The 13,182-nt window shown below is 40.6% G+C and overlaps 1 protein-coding gene across 6 annotated transcripts in view; it reads left to right on the top strand.

Annotated features, from left to right (window-relative positions):
* srgap1a (SLIT-ROBO Rho GTPase activating protein 1a) overlaps positions 1-13,182 on the top strand; it is a 96,774-nt gene that overhangs the window by 43,132 nt on the left and 40,460 nt on the right. For all 6 annotated transcript variants that reach the window (XM_042495666.1, XM_042495664.1, XM_042495663.1 and 3 more), the window contains exons 3-5: positions 520-682; positions 7,562-7,624; positions 12,881-13,060. In XM_042495666.1, the coding sequence (XP_042351600.1) occupies positions 520-682; positions 7,562-7,624; positions 12,881-13,060 (406 nt within the window). The remainder of the gene's footprint in view (positions 1-519; positions 683-7,561; positions 7,625-12,880; positions 13,061-13,182) is intronic.

The raw sequence follows: 13,182 nt of genomic DNA, 5'->3' as shown, positions 1-13,182 counted from the left end.
AGTATTTCTAACTTAACTGCACAGTCTATGTAATATATGAAGAGCTTTTTAGGCCCAGAACCAGCGGTATATGGGACATTTAACACCAAGGGAGGCCTATGACGCATTTCGCTTCTGCTTCTGTAACAAGCCCCACTGCACTTGAGGTGCTTGTAGACATCCTGCTAGTCGAGGAACTGCCACAATCTTTTTGCGAAAATGACAACTTTTGTCGAAAGATATTAGGGTTGAGACAGTGACATGGATGCAGATGCACAGGAAAAAGCTGAGATGCATTGAGACAAACCTTAAACACTTGTGCGTGCCTGCTTGCTCACCTTAGTTACACCGCTTATTATGAGTTTTCTTCCTAATTAATGTACAAGAAGAAATTGTAGACTCCTCAAAACATCCTACATAACCAATGTTTTCTACACACCGGTCCTTCCACTTTTGTAGTGAAGGACACTTGGATATTAATTTTCCACATGGATTTTTGACAGCTGATCTGACACCTAACTGTTTCCCTGATTTATTTAGGAAAGACCAGAACCTGCTGTCACCTGTCAACTGTTGGTACCTGCTGCTGAACCAGGTGAGGAGGGAGAGTAAGGACCACGCCACACTAAGCGACATCTACCTCAACAACGTCATCATGAGGTTCATGCAGATCAGTGAGGACTCAACACGGCTACTCAAGAAGGTGACACATACTCACATTTTGGTCATTGAATGGAGCTCTCTTTTACAGCCTTACAGGGCCACCAGAACAACAATGAAAGACTTTTGATGTTGCGGTATTTATAATGTAATCTTCTCAAATACAGTCAAAAATAGAGGTGCTTTATAGTTGGAGAGATTAAAAAATCTTTGCTGTAAAGTTTTAAGGTTGACGGGGAATCCAAAATAGTGAAGAGGCTGAAAAGAGATAAGGAAATATTTGAAATAAAAAAGCTGAAGACAAAAAATTGCACAGAAAGTTGGGAGAAATATAATATTGGCCGCGTTTCCACCAAAGGCTTTCGGTATATTACCTTTGGAACCAAAAGTGCCACCTATGAAGAGGTACATAGACCCATAGACAATTGTACCTTTTATAAAGAACAATGAGGTGGCATAATGGTGGCATACTGGCTCCTTGAACCAGGTACCGATTGTAAATGCAGCCTGATGTCAGTATGAATATCTGTTGAACAATTTCCTTGTATCTTATATGCCCCTGAGGTATCTCTCTCTTTTTTAAACGTAATTCTTTGGCCTTTTGTCTTTATTATAAAGCACAGCTTAAGTGGGAACGGGGGGGCGACATGCAGCAAGGGGATGCAGGTTGGAGCCAAATCTGTGGTCGCTGCAGCCCAGACAGAGTCTCTGTACATTGGGCACCCACTCTACCAGCTGAGCTAATGGGCGCCCCCTGAAGTCTCTGTTAAACTGCTACAACTTCCCTTACACTTTCCTTTTTTTACATTTCTACTGTACTGATATTTGACCTTGCATAGAGGAGGTCAGATGCAACTTTTCTTTGATCAGCAAACCAAAAGTTTGAACTCACCACTAACGCAATCCAGATTTTTCACGGCGGTCAGATCGGGCAGCGGTGTCTCCAGTCACTCATGCGATATAAACAGTCTTTCACTTTCAATTAACCCATTCATTTGACAGCAAAGTATATTTAGTGACATGATGTGCAGGATACATGCAGCATACTGTATATTCAGCTTTGATGGGACGAAACTCTGTTGGGCTCCTGTGGTTTACTTTTGTGAATCAGAGTAACGCAGAGGAACCTTGGTCACCACATTTTCAGATCAGTATCCCTTCACTCTCATCTGAAGACTGTGGCTTCATGGCTGAAACCGGGCCTCTGCTGCCTTTTCCACCGCAAAGATGACAACTCCCTAAAAGATTATGAGCTCCTATGCTGCAGGAGTCACATGAACTCACCACAGGCCTAAATTACAAAGTGGCTTTTCTTCAGAGGAGCGCCTTTGTGTCAGTTAAGCTTGTGCAACTTCTTTCTCTTCTTACTCCTCTTGTTTCTTTCTTTGCTCCTGGTCATCTAACCTCCAGATTAAAAAAAGTAAAAGTAAGGCTCATTTATTCAAAGTAATGAACGTCTCTTGATGGTTGCGGTTTCATCTGATTGTATGGGGGGAGTGGTCTTTAAATACTCACCCGAGCCCCTGACACACAAACAGGAAGCTGCAGCAGTCATTTCCTTTTGATAGTGCTCAAAGGTTTATGGTTCTACTAATGAGTCCAGATGTGAAACAGACAGTCATTTTTCAGATGTGACTCTCGTTGCCTCCCCTGACTCAAAACACTTTGATGATTGTAATGATAAACTGCCTTCAATGCTGATTTACATTTTTAGTGTAACTCTGAAGATGCTTTTGCCAAATCCTCACAATCTACAGGGCTACACGACTCCTATCATTGCTTCACCTGCATCATTATCTTTGTGGAATCTGCAATGTCTAACCACATTGTGTGATAGTCAGCCCTTTAAAGTTTGCAGTTTTTCAGTGAATCCAGGTGACATTGTGCAGACAAACAGCAGGCTGGTGGGAGGTCCAGGTTCATAGGAGACCCGAGACACGGCTCGCCCTCTAATTAAAGCTTCCCTGAGCCTTTGATCTCAGGAGAGCTTCAGTAACGAGGCACAAACAACAAGAGAAGTCCACCATGTTACGTGGGCTCCCTTGCAACTTTGAGGAGACAGCTGTACTGTTGTCATCCTTCCAGCACATCAAAGACCTGTGTTTTTATTTCCTTGTAGTATGTTCAGGTTTCACGCTGTGAGGTGGAACAGTAGAGGAGGACATCAGAGTAGCCCTGGTGTCTTTGTCAGTCAACATCCTCCATTTGGCACGGCATTAATTTCTTCAGGGCTGCACTGTGGTTACTTTTTAATACAACTACAGTCACAAATTCTTTTAGAAACACCCCTTTTGGCTTTTTTTGTTTGAGTTTAGGAGTAAAAAAGTGGTGCTCTCTTTCTTTCTTTACGCTTGGAAAGATCTTATCACATGCATTCAGTTTTCATTATTCATACAGCTCGCTCTTTGTTTTACTCTGCCCTGTTTTATTTATGGAAGTCACGTTCTGTAGCTGCAGCTTCAAGGTGGAGATCCTAGTGCCTGCAGCAGTTTTTAACTTTTTATCAGGCAAAGCATGCGCTACTGTAAGTCATATTTATTTTACAATAAGCCCATTTCACCTAAAGATATTTTTACATATCACAGTAGGAAAAGGAAAGATGTAAATGATAAAGTGAATGGTGACAAAATTGCATTTAGCTGCTTCATTTTCAGGATCCTGGCATTATGCAGAGACAATGGCATGAGTTGGACTTCATGGAAACATCAGTGCACAGTCAACCTAAAATAATTTGACAGTTCGCCACTTATTAGCATGCAGGTTGGCTAACGCTGTTAATTACAGTTTTCAGATGATTTGCAAACCTGATTTGTTATATGCCAGTTTTGGGGGTTTTTTTCGACACTGGACATTTTGGGAATCATTTTTACAAATTTTAAGACAATTTCAGACACTTGAGTTTTTCAAGATCAAGATCTAACTATCACTAACTAAAATGTCCTTGTCTGAGAAAAACTAATAATAACTTATGTTGATGCACAATGAATAATTTGGAATATTGTTTCTTAATTAATATCCTTTTTGGCATTTTGGGTGTAATGCAATTGAATACTGATTTGGCCATCGATTTACATGGCAGTAGTCAAAGCTTCAGAGCATTCGGTTCTGTGATATGAATAGTTCAACATTGTGTTTGGAGAGAGAGATGAGATAATAAATAGAAGTTTCATGTCTGCACTTTAAGTACATTACTTAAGTCATAATGTATTTAGCCTAGCTTAGCATAATGACTGGAAGTGGGGTAATCAGCTATCTTAGTCATGTCAATAGTGAAAAATATGACTATTAACGCCTCTAATGCCCACTAACTAACTTGTTTATTTTCTATATGAACAGAATTGTAAAAATGTCACTGTGGTTTTACAGGGAGTTTTGTGAAGGAGTTATTTCTTGCCAATCAAGAGGTGGGTGCATTGAATGTAAGCAGCCTTTTAAAGTCTATTTTTCATGGTGAGGTTTCCAGGTTTGTCATGGTTTTGCCTTATTGTCAAAACCCAAACCTGCGCTTGATGACCATATCTAGCGGTCTGCACCATACCCAGAGACGCTGCATAGAACTGCTGACAGATGGATAAACTGTAAACATGTAACCCTGCAACCACAAGTTGACATTGCTTTACATTACATTTGTGGGTTAAACTAACAAAATGTATTGTGTAAATAAGACAGCTTAAAGAGTTGTTTGTCTGTGCACAAACAACTCCTTAACAACTGATAACTGCTTCCCCCAGTTCCCAGTCTGAATGCTAAACTAAGAACTCCAGCTCTGTACTCACTGCACAAACATTAAACAGAGTAAACAAATAATCCCAAAAATGTTTAGCTGATATTTTTTGACATTTTAATGAAAGGCTCTATGTCATTTGGTCAAATCTTCTTTTTTTTTTTGTAAATGCATCAGCCTGGACCTTGTCAGAGAGCTTTTTCTGTGTATAACTGTGTTATAGTGACAAGACACTCAGATCTATGATGCTGAGCACCACACACGCACAGGCCCTGCAGGGTATACAACTGCCATCTCTATACCATGATTAATGTCACCAGCAATATGAAACCCACCCCTCCCCCAAGGCTGACAGGGTTTCTCCTCTGTGGGGTTGTTTCATCTTTCTAATGTGGTTGAAATACAGATGGTATGATCCTAAAAGGGGAAACCCATTCATAGGTTGTTTTTAATGAATTAGACCCCCTCGATTGAGATTCCTTTAAAATGAAAGAGGATAGCAAATTAAATCAAAGACTCTGGTTACACAACACAGTATTTAGTGAACAGCCCTTATATTTGAGGTATACTCTGTGTGTGTGTGTGTGTGTGTGTGTGTGTGTGTGTGTGTGTGTGTGTGTTACATTTAGAAACACTTTGAAACAAGATAATATTTCACAGAGTTCTTAAAAGTGTTAGGTGTAGCTTCTCTGGTGAATGCACTCTCAACATGTCTTGAATGTAATGCCTCTTTACTTTCATCTCCTGTCTTTACTTCTCTCACACACACTCTCGCAGCTCATGTGATCCCTGAGAAGGCTTTTCATTGAGCTCTGGATCACTTCCCAGCTTTCTCAATGGACATGAGCTGACGAGTGTTAGATCTGACAGATAGTCAAAGGTTCTGTCCTCTGAACTGACGGTCGCTAATAGGTTTTCCCACAGGAGAGGGCCTGTGTCTGTACAATCTTTATGAAATGCAAGGAAAGATGCACTTTATAGGTAGTTTACTTGAAATGTGACACTGTCATGTTTTGCAATTACAGATCTACTATAAATATAGGACCAAAACAACGTATAATTTCCCCAAAACTCGAGACTGTTCAACAGCTACCTTATCTACACTCATTCTCAAACATGCCTGAGTTTGACTCTTGCCAAGTTTGGTGCTTCTAAAGCTCTGGTTATCCTGGCTTACAGGCAGTTTGCACTCTGATTAGGTAAGAGCTACAAAACAGGGACCTGACAGACCAGGCGGTGGTTAGGAAGATGTTGCCAATCGGCCAGGTCACCCAGCACGACACTCTCTAATTTCAGACACCAGCCTGGCAGCCGGTAACTGAGAGTGTAATCCTCTTTGCTGTCTATTCACATGCTTGGACATCATGTAGCTTTACCTGTGAGTGATTTGTGAAGAGTGAGAGTTTGCGTGTTAGTGCACTGAAGTTTTCATAAAACTGCTCCTGCCCTGGTCTGTTGCGTAGTGACAGTTCAACAGAGTCCTTAAACAGCTGAAAGTTTGTGTAACTGTGCATCAGTTTGTAAACTCACCTGGATTACTGAGGTGTGTAACCTCAATAGAGCCTCTTACCTGTTGCTGGTCAAAAAAAAAAAAAAAGTAAAAAGGTCTCCCTTTTCGAAATAACAAAAATAAAAGTGAGATTCTTTGTCATGTTGCATTTTTTTCATACCATTGTATGCCTTTAAACTGGTTTAGCGCTGCAACCCCACGCTGCAGCAATAGAGTCAATCGGGGCACTCTTGATTGTGTAGCTGTAGAAGTTGCAGAGTATCCAGTATACACTGCACTTTAAAAAAGTTTTCCTCCTCATTTACCCCAGCTATAAACCACAGTGCACTCTCTGAGCACAACAACATCCCTTAAAAGTACCTGGTGGAATTTTCTTGTAAACAAAAAAAAGTTATGTTTACATTCAGTTAAGTAGTTCTTACCATTGTGTGTTTCCCTGAGAGCTAATAAGTGCTTTGAACACATTTCCCTCTTCATTTAACATTTGCAAAGTCAAATTTTTCACACTTAAAAACCAGTATTGTTTAAATCCCTGTTTACTAGCTTGTCGTCTTCTTTCTTGCCTTTGCTGGCACATTACTGCGTCTCCTGTATTTTGTCACCTGCCTGTTTGCATATATACATGACAACAATCAAACTTACAAAAATGTCACTCCATGACACTACTACTGGTCAGAAACTCCATGGGATACCTTGAACAATGACTGATTGGAATTGTAAATGCAGTTTATATTTGACCATCCTTCCTGTTTAAAAATGCAGTTCTCTCCATTTTTGATCAGAAGTACATCACCACTGTATCCTTCTACAGTAGGTGGTTCAGTACCCTCGAAGAACCATCTAGTCTTTTGCTGGGAGCGGCTCCCAGAATGAGATTTGTCTGAGGATAATCAGGTTACAGAAGGACCTGAAGTACGGGATGAGTCTGTAACATCCTCCAGGTAGCAGACCGTAGTATCAACTGTAGTAGAGAGATCAAAAATTCATTGTCATCATGACTCATAATCTCATAAACATGTGATACAGTATATGAGTCAGTGTGGAGGAAATATGGGAGCTCCACAGTTAAATTAATAGTGAAAGCCCCTCTAAATCCATCACAGCACTTCACTGTTAAACTGTATTCCACAACCTTGAGGTGCATTAATGTGGGCGTGTGTGTGTGTGAGATAGTATTACTGAGTCAGCCTCGCGGCTCAGTTGATTGAGTTAACATATTTGGGGGAAAAAATCTTTCACATTGAGACGTAGAAGCAAGATAATGTGTTGAGCATATGGATGGTGAAATTCGAGCTGTGTTCGATAATTCGAGTGGAAAAGCCGCCGTGACACCGACACCACTTTCACACAGAAGCCCTGTCTATGACACATGATGATAAATCCACTCTTCTGTTTTGTATCTGTGCTATTCAAACCACAGGTCAGTGTCTGGTCCTTGTCCACCACTCGCATAAAGCCTAACATACAGTGAACAGACTTGTCAAGTTTCAGCTCAGTAAAAGTAGGCGCAGTGTTTTAAAAGGGATTCTTTGCATACAATTACTGACAAAGTGATGCCACTTTTTTTTTAGTTTTAACAGGGTATTAACTATAATTTTTGTGTAGGAAAATCCTTTGAGTATTTAATTGTTTCAATTCGCTGATTTGTTGTAATGGTCTCAATGTTTGTTCCTTTGTTTCTTTTTCAGAGCAAGGAAATAGCCTTTCAGCTCCAGGAAGATTTAATGAAGGTCCTAAATGAGCTATACACAGTAAGTAGTAATTATTGCCCTTTTTTAACTAATGCACTTAAGTACATTAGTCTTTGCTGTGGTTGAGACTGGTTTATAGCAATGTGTGAACTAACTTGTATTTGTAACCACTTGAAAACTTTAACCCTGTATCTTAATGATGTCTGGTAGTAGCCTGAATATTAAATATTTCATCCCTCAAAGTGATTGCTTAAACTGTAGGGAAAGTCTAATTTCTTTTGCAGAGCATTGTGAAACACAATCTCTTTTACTCTGATAAACTGGCAGTTCAAACTGTGAAGTATCAACATTATGTTCTCTTGACTCATTAGAGTTCATAATCTCTGTTTTTAATGGCTCTTCTGAGCTTAGTTTTCTTGCTCCTCAAAACAAGTTCATGCATAGCCACACCAGGGGGTTGGAGCCAAATAGCACGTGGATACATTTTCTCACTTTAAAAAAAAAGAAAGATCATTTCTTTTTGACATTGTTGCCTTCGTTTAAAAGTTGACAGAGACTGATTGGAGGAGATAGGGAGAGAGATTACATGTATCAAAAGTCTCTAGTCAGAATCAAATCCGAAACCATTTTCTCATATGAATGTCTGAGAATCAGTAATGGATATTGTCTGCATTTTCCATTTCACACATGTAGCACACAACAGGAGACTGTCAGTTTCAGAAGCAGTCTCACCGACTGGAAATACTCTGTATGGTGTAGGTGAGGGGTGTCACTATGATAGAGCAGGAGACAGGATATGTCATTTATTACACAGCGGTCACATAGCCTGTTTGTGATTTGGTGAAAGCATCTCTTGCAGTTTTTTAATTTGTCTGATGATTCTGACTTTTGTCCTCAATGACAGAAGTTCCCGAATCTTGACATCTCGCCAGTTAGACATTTTCATTGCTCTCTTTGTTTAAATGCCCCTTCCTCTTCACCTTCGGACATTTGTTTTCTTTCAGTTTGCTCGAGCGCCCTGATAGAAACATCATCAACACGCTCATTCACTCTCTGTTAATTCTCTAGATTATTACCTGCTCTAATCACATATGGGCTCAATCAGACATTAAACAGACTTTGTACCAGGGAGCTGGAGAATAAAATAGGTTAAATGTCCGATCCAACTGAATCGGACATTTGGGTTCTCACATACAGCTCCTTCGGACAATGTCTACGTAAGTGCAGTCCATGTGTAAATGAGGCTGGGTATATTGCAATTACATGGTATGTGTGTCTTATGCTGGGTTCACACTGCATGCCGAAGCACACCAATATGTTTATTGTCGCACAGCCACCTATCAGCCGCCGCCTAGCCTTTCACATCAGGAGAGCATTTCTCCATGTTGGTCAAAAGCGTTTCTCTTTCTCTACTCCTTTCCAATCACACGAAGAGCTCTATCCCTGTCCCTCTGTCCTTGATTGCTTGTGTGTCTCTAGGCTCTGTGTTTGAGTATGTGTGTGTGCGTTTCTGTGTGCCTGTCTGTCTCTGTGTGTCAGCTCGTCTCTCTCCCTCTCTGATTGGACACAACGGACGAGCACTGTGGAAGCACTGGATGCATATTTGTTTATATATTATCATTTATCATAAAAAGGTCATGTATATCATATCTATTAAATACTTTATATTGTTCACAATAGAGTATTTATTGTGTTTTCATGTCAGATTCACTCATGGGAAAAAAAAGACACCACACACGGAAACTATTGCTGCAGATGTGAGCCTGCTGCAGAGCTCAGGTGCCGTGTTGCGTCCAGTTTAAATGGTCTGATGGCTCAACATAGGCGCCTAAAGCAAGCAGCCGGTGCTACATGGAAAACTGGTGCGTTTCACAGCAGTTTTGCGTCCAGTGTGAACCCGGCTATAGACCACTAGCTTACAGGGGCATCCACCAAATATATTTTCAGAACTCCAAATAGTAAATGAAGCAGTGACTTCAGAACTTTTAACCTAGAAGTTGAATTTGGGGCCTAGTAACATTTCAGCAGACCATTTAACTTCATCAAACAAGCCGCACAGCTGCAGTCTAGTTTTTATAATATGCATTTCATCTCTTCTGTTCAATGACTAGTAAGTAGTTGATCATGTGTTGCTCTGCCCTTTGTGGAAAAGCTTAGTTTAATGCCCTACACATGTTGTTTGAAAGTAAGATGATTGTGCATTCTTTGACAGGACAACTGGATATAATCAAGGCCATGTTGTCAAGATAGGATTGTTATGGGTTTATAGTGTCATATAAGGTCATTCACAGGCATTAACAATGACAAGCATGACATTACAGGATAATGTATTTAAGAAAAAAATTCAAAAGAATACAACCATATGGTTAATCTGTGTGTTTTTGTGTCATCAATCATGTCATTTCTCCCTAACAATCAATGGGACTTTGTTTAGCCTCCTAATAGATTACCATGGTAACCTGGGATGTACATAGATGGAGTTACAAGTTGAGCCAGTCGTTGTTGCTTCCCAAGAGATGAAGTGAAAATCAGCTCAGTTTGCTGGTGCAGTCTCCAGTTTCTCACTGTAGAAATTACAGCTGCATTTCCAGTCAATGGCCGCACTGCTCCAAACACAACAAAAGTGTTACTCCAAACACAATGTGTGTCACTCTCACCACAGTCCACACTCAAGATTTGACCTGCCTTAGCCCCTGTGGGAGTATACCCACACACACACACACACACACACACACACACACACACACACACACTCACACGCACGCACACACACACACACAGGCACACACACATGCACACACAGTGTAGCTATTGCATCAGACAGCCACAGTCCCGATGTCGGCTGCTGCCAATGAAATAACAGGTCTGCTCCGTCTCTAAATATGTCCCTCTAAAAGAAACACCAAAGTAAACACAGGCAGTGGCAGACTCCAGACCAGTAAGTGAGGAGTACAGGGCCCAAGGTCAGTCACCCATCTCTAAACTGGTTCCAGTTAGGCCAAACCCCACCGAAGGCTACGGGCTCCAGACAAACCAGGCTTTGCTTCGTTGTTCCACTCGTACAGAAATAGCTCAGTTTGGGGGAACGATGTTTAGATTTGGAGATGGGTGAGTCTCTATTTGTGTTGCAGTTGAGGTTTTGAGCATAGAAGTGTATCACATACACAGGTTGTGGAGCTGTAATTTTCTGGAGTTGGTTCATTCCAGGTTAAACCACCGGTGCTCCATATTGCTGCCTTTGTTTTCATTTCAATACATTTTGGCCGGCTACCACGAACCCATGTAGCTTTACAGAAGATTGATGAACTTTATGACTAAGTGTAACACCTGATGTGAAATTCACACCATAGAGTTTATTTGTTGTATTTTCTATGTAAGCATACAAAGAAAAATGTTTACAATTTATCTATTTTTAATGTTCAAATAATTATTTGAGAATATTTAATGATAGATCTTTAAGAATAGAGTATAAACGCCTCTCCCTTCTTGTCCTTTCCTCTCCTCTCCTCCTACACTCATGGTTCTATGACCTCTTTAAGGACTGAATAAGCTTGTATTTTTTATTTGCAAGTTGGCAGCTCCACAAGGTTTAACAGTTGGTGGATGCAGTTTTCTCTTTTTGTTTCTATGCTTGCATTCCCAACATCAAAATTCTGTTTTGGATAATAATTTGCAGTCTCTAGGTGGCAGGGGATGGGACGCTACTTTCTACTGCAGTCTGTTAACTTGTTTTACAAAAAAATCACTAATAATACTGTAAATGATAGTCTTCATTTTCATGCATTTGTGAGGGTCAGTGAGTTCTTTTGCTGATGACTTCATGTCAGCATCATGGACTCAATATTTCGCAGCCAGTGATTCATTTGCACTCTCCTCAAAGCCCCCACGTGTGTAAGTTCTCCTGACGACGTAAACCAGTGTTAATAAGACTTTTCAAATCTCTCAGCTCTCTTCAAGAAGTCATTGCTTGTGTTTTGTGGTTTACCTGCTACTTAACTATTGAGTCACTGCCTAATGGATTCATGGAGTTTGTATGAGTAATGCTCGCACTCCAACTGTCCCTGAAGACGATGATTCAAACTTTAGGAAACAGTGTATCAGCTGTTCATCAAGATAATGCATTTCCCTTGTACTAAATAGCTACAGTGTGACACAGGAGGCGGAAGGCTTCAAATTGTTTGTCATTTGCAAAACATTAGCATTCAGAGGATGATGTATTTCTATTTAGCTCTTTCAACAAGCTACATTTTTTACAGAAATAAATGTCAATATTTAGAGCCAGCAAGGTGCAACACAGGTCTGTCCTTTTAATGACTGAGGCGTTATATCTTTAGGTCTGTTTGTCCCATTCTCATGAACACGATCTGTGCCAAATATGCAGAAATTTGAAATGTCTTCAAATTTGGCACAAACGTCCACTAGGATGTGGCAATAAACTGATTGAATTTTGGTGGTCACTGGTCAAAGGTTAAGATCATTGTGACCTCTTCTGTCCGATATCTCGAGAACCGCATGCGGAGGCTCCCTCAAGTTAGGCACAAATGTCCACAGGAACTCGAAATAACTCGAAATAAATTATTTGCATTTTGTAGTTAAAGGTTAAAGGTCAAGGTCACCGTGACCTTGCACCTGTCTCATTCTCGAAAGCGCACTCAAGAAGGCCTTAAGGAGGTTTCCTCAAATTTGTAATTGTTTGCTGCAAGTACAATTTGACTGGATTGTGGAGGCAAACAACCAGGAGGTGGGAATTCTAGCTTTAGTGTGTTGTTTATCCCATATACTCGTTTTGACTTTATTTGTATTAACTGCAAAAACCAGAGCTGAATTGTCACTCGTAGAGCGGTCAACCTCCCTTTAATAACCTCAAGTGTAAACCAGAGGGCGAACCCAAATCCTCTTCCTGTGTGTATTTTTTTTGAAACACAGATCAATGAAGGCAGCATGTTCGATTTAGCTGCGGTGATTTGTGGCGGTCGTGGTCGTATGAGGGCCTCTTAAAAAAGGCTGGAGAGAATCTGTCTTTAGTTTGTGGTTTTAGGGAGAGACGAACCGCCTGCTGTGTGATGAGTTGAATCAATTTGTGATGAATGAGCGGCTCAAAGGATGGAAGCCTTAGTTGTGGGTTTTAAAAGGTTGGACTTGACTATATGAAGATGGATTATTCTGACCTTTGACCTTACATAAACTGACCTGAAACTCACACTAACACAGCACGGTTTTAGGATATTGCCTTTTGCCAATTTTAAAAAGGAAAATAACTAATAGGCCTTAAAAATCTTGCATTATCAGCTGACTGACACCTTTGTTTGTCTCCAGGTGATGAAGACGTACCACATGTACCACTCGGAGAGCATCAGTGCCGAGAGCAAGCTGAAGGAGGCTGAGAAGCAAGAGGAGAAGCAGATCGGTAGGGGAGATCCCGTCTTTAGCATCCGAATGGAGGACAAATACCAGAGGCGCAGCTCTGTGAAGAAAATCGAGAAGATGAAAGAGAAGGTAAATCACCAGGGAAGCCCTTAACAACTTTAATCCAATTTAAACTTATTTAGTAGTCAAACCATTCACTTGTTTTCTGTTAGTAGTTTGAACGTAACAAAATATCGGATTGGAGAACTCTT

This window comes from Plectropomus leopardus, chromosome 11, assembly GCF_008729295.1.
Source record: "Plectropomus leopardus isolate mb chromosome 11, YSFRI_Pleo_2.0, whole genome shotgun sequence".
In the NCBI taxonomy this organism is placed as follows: Eukaryota; Metazoa; Chordata; class Actinopteri; order Perciformes; family Serranidae; genus Plectropomus; species Plectropomus leopardus.
This window is presented reverse-complemented; position numbering and strand designations above follow the sequence as displayed.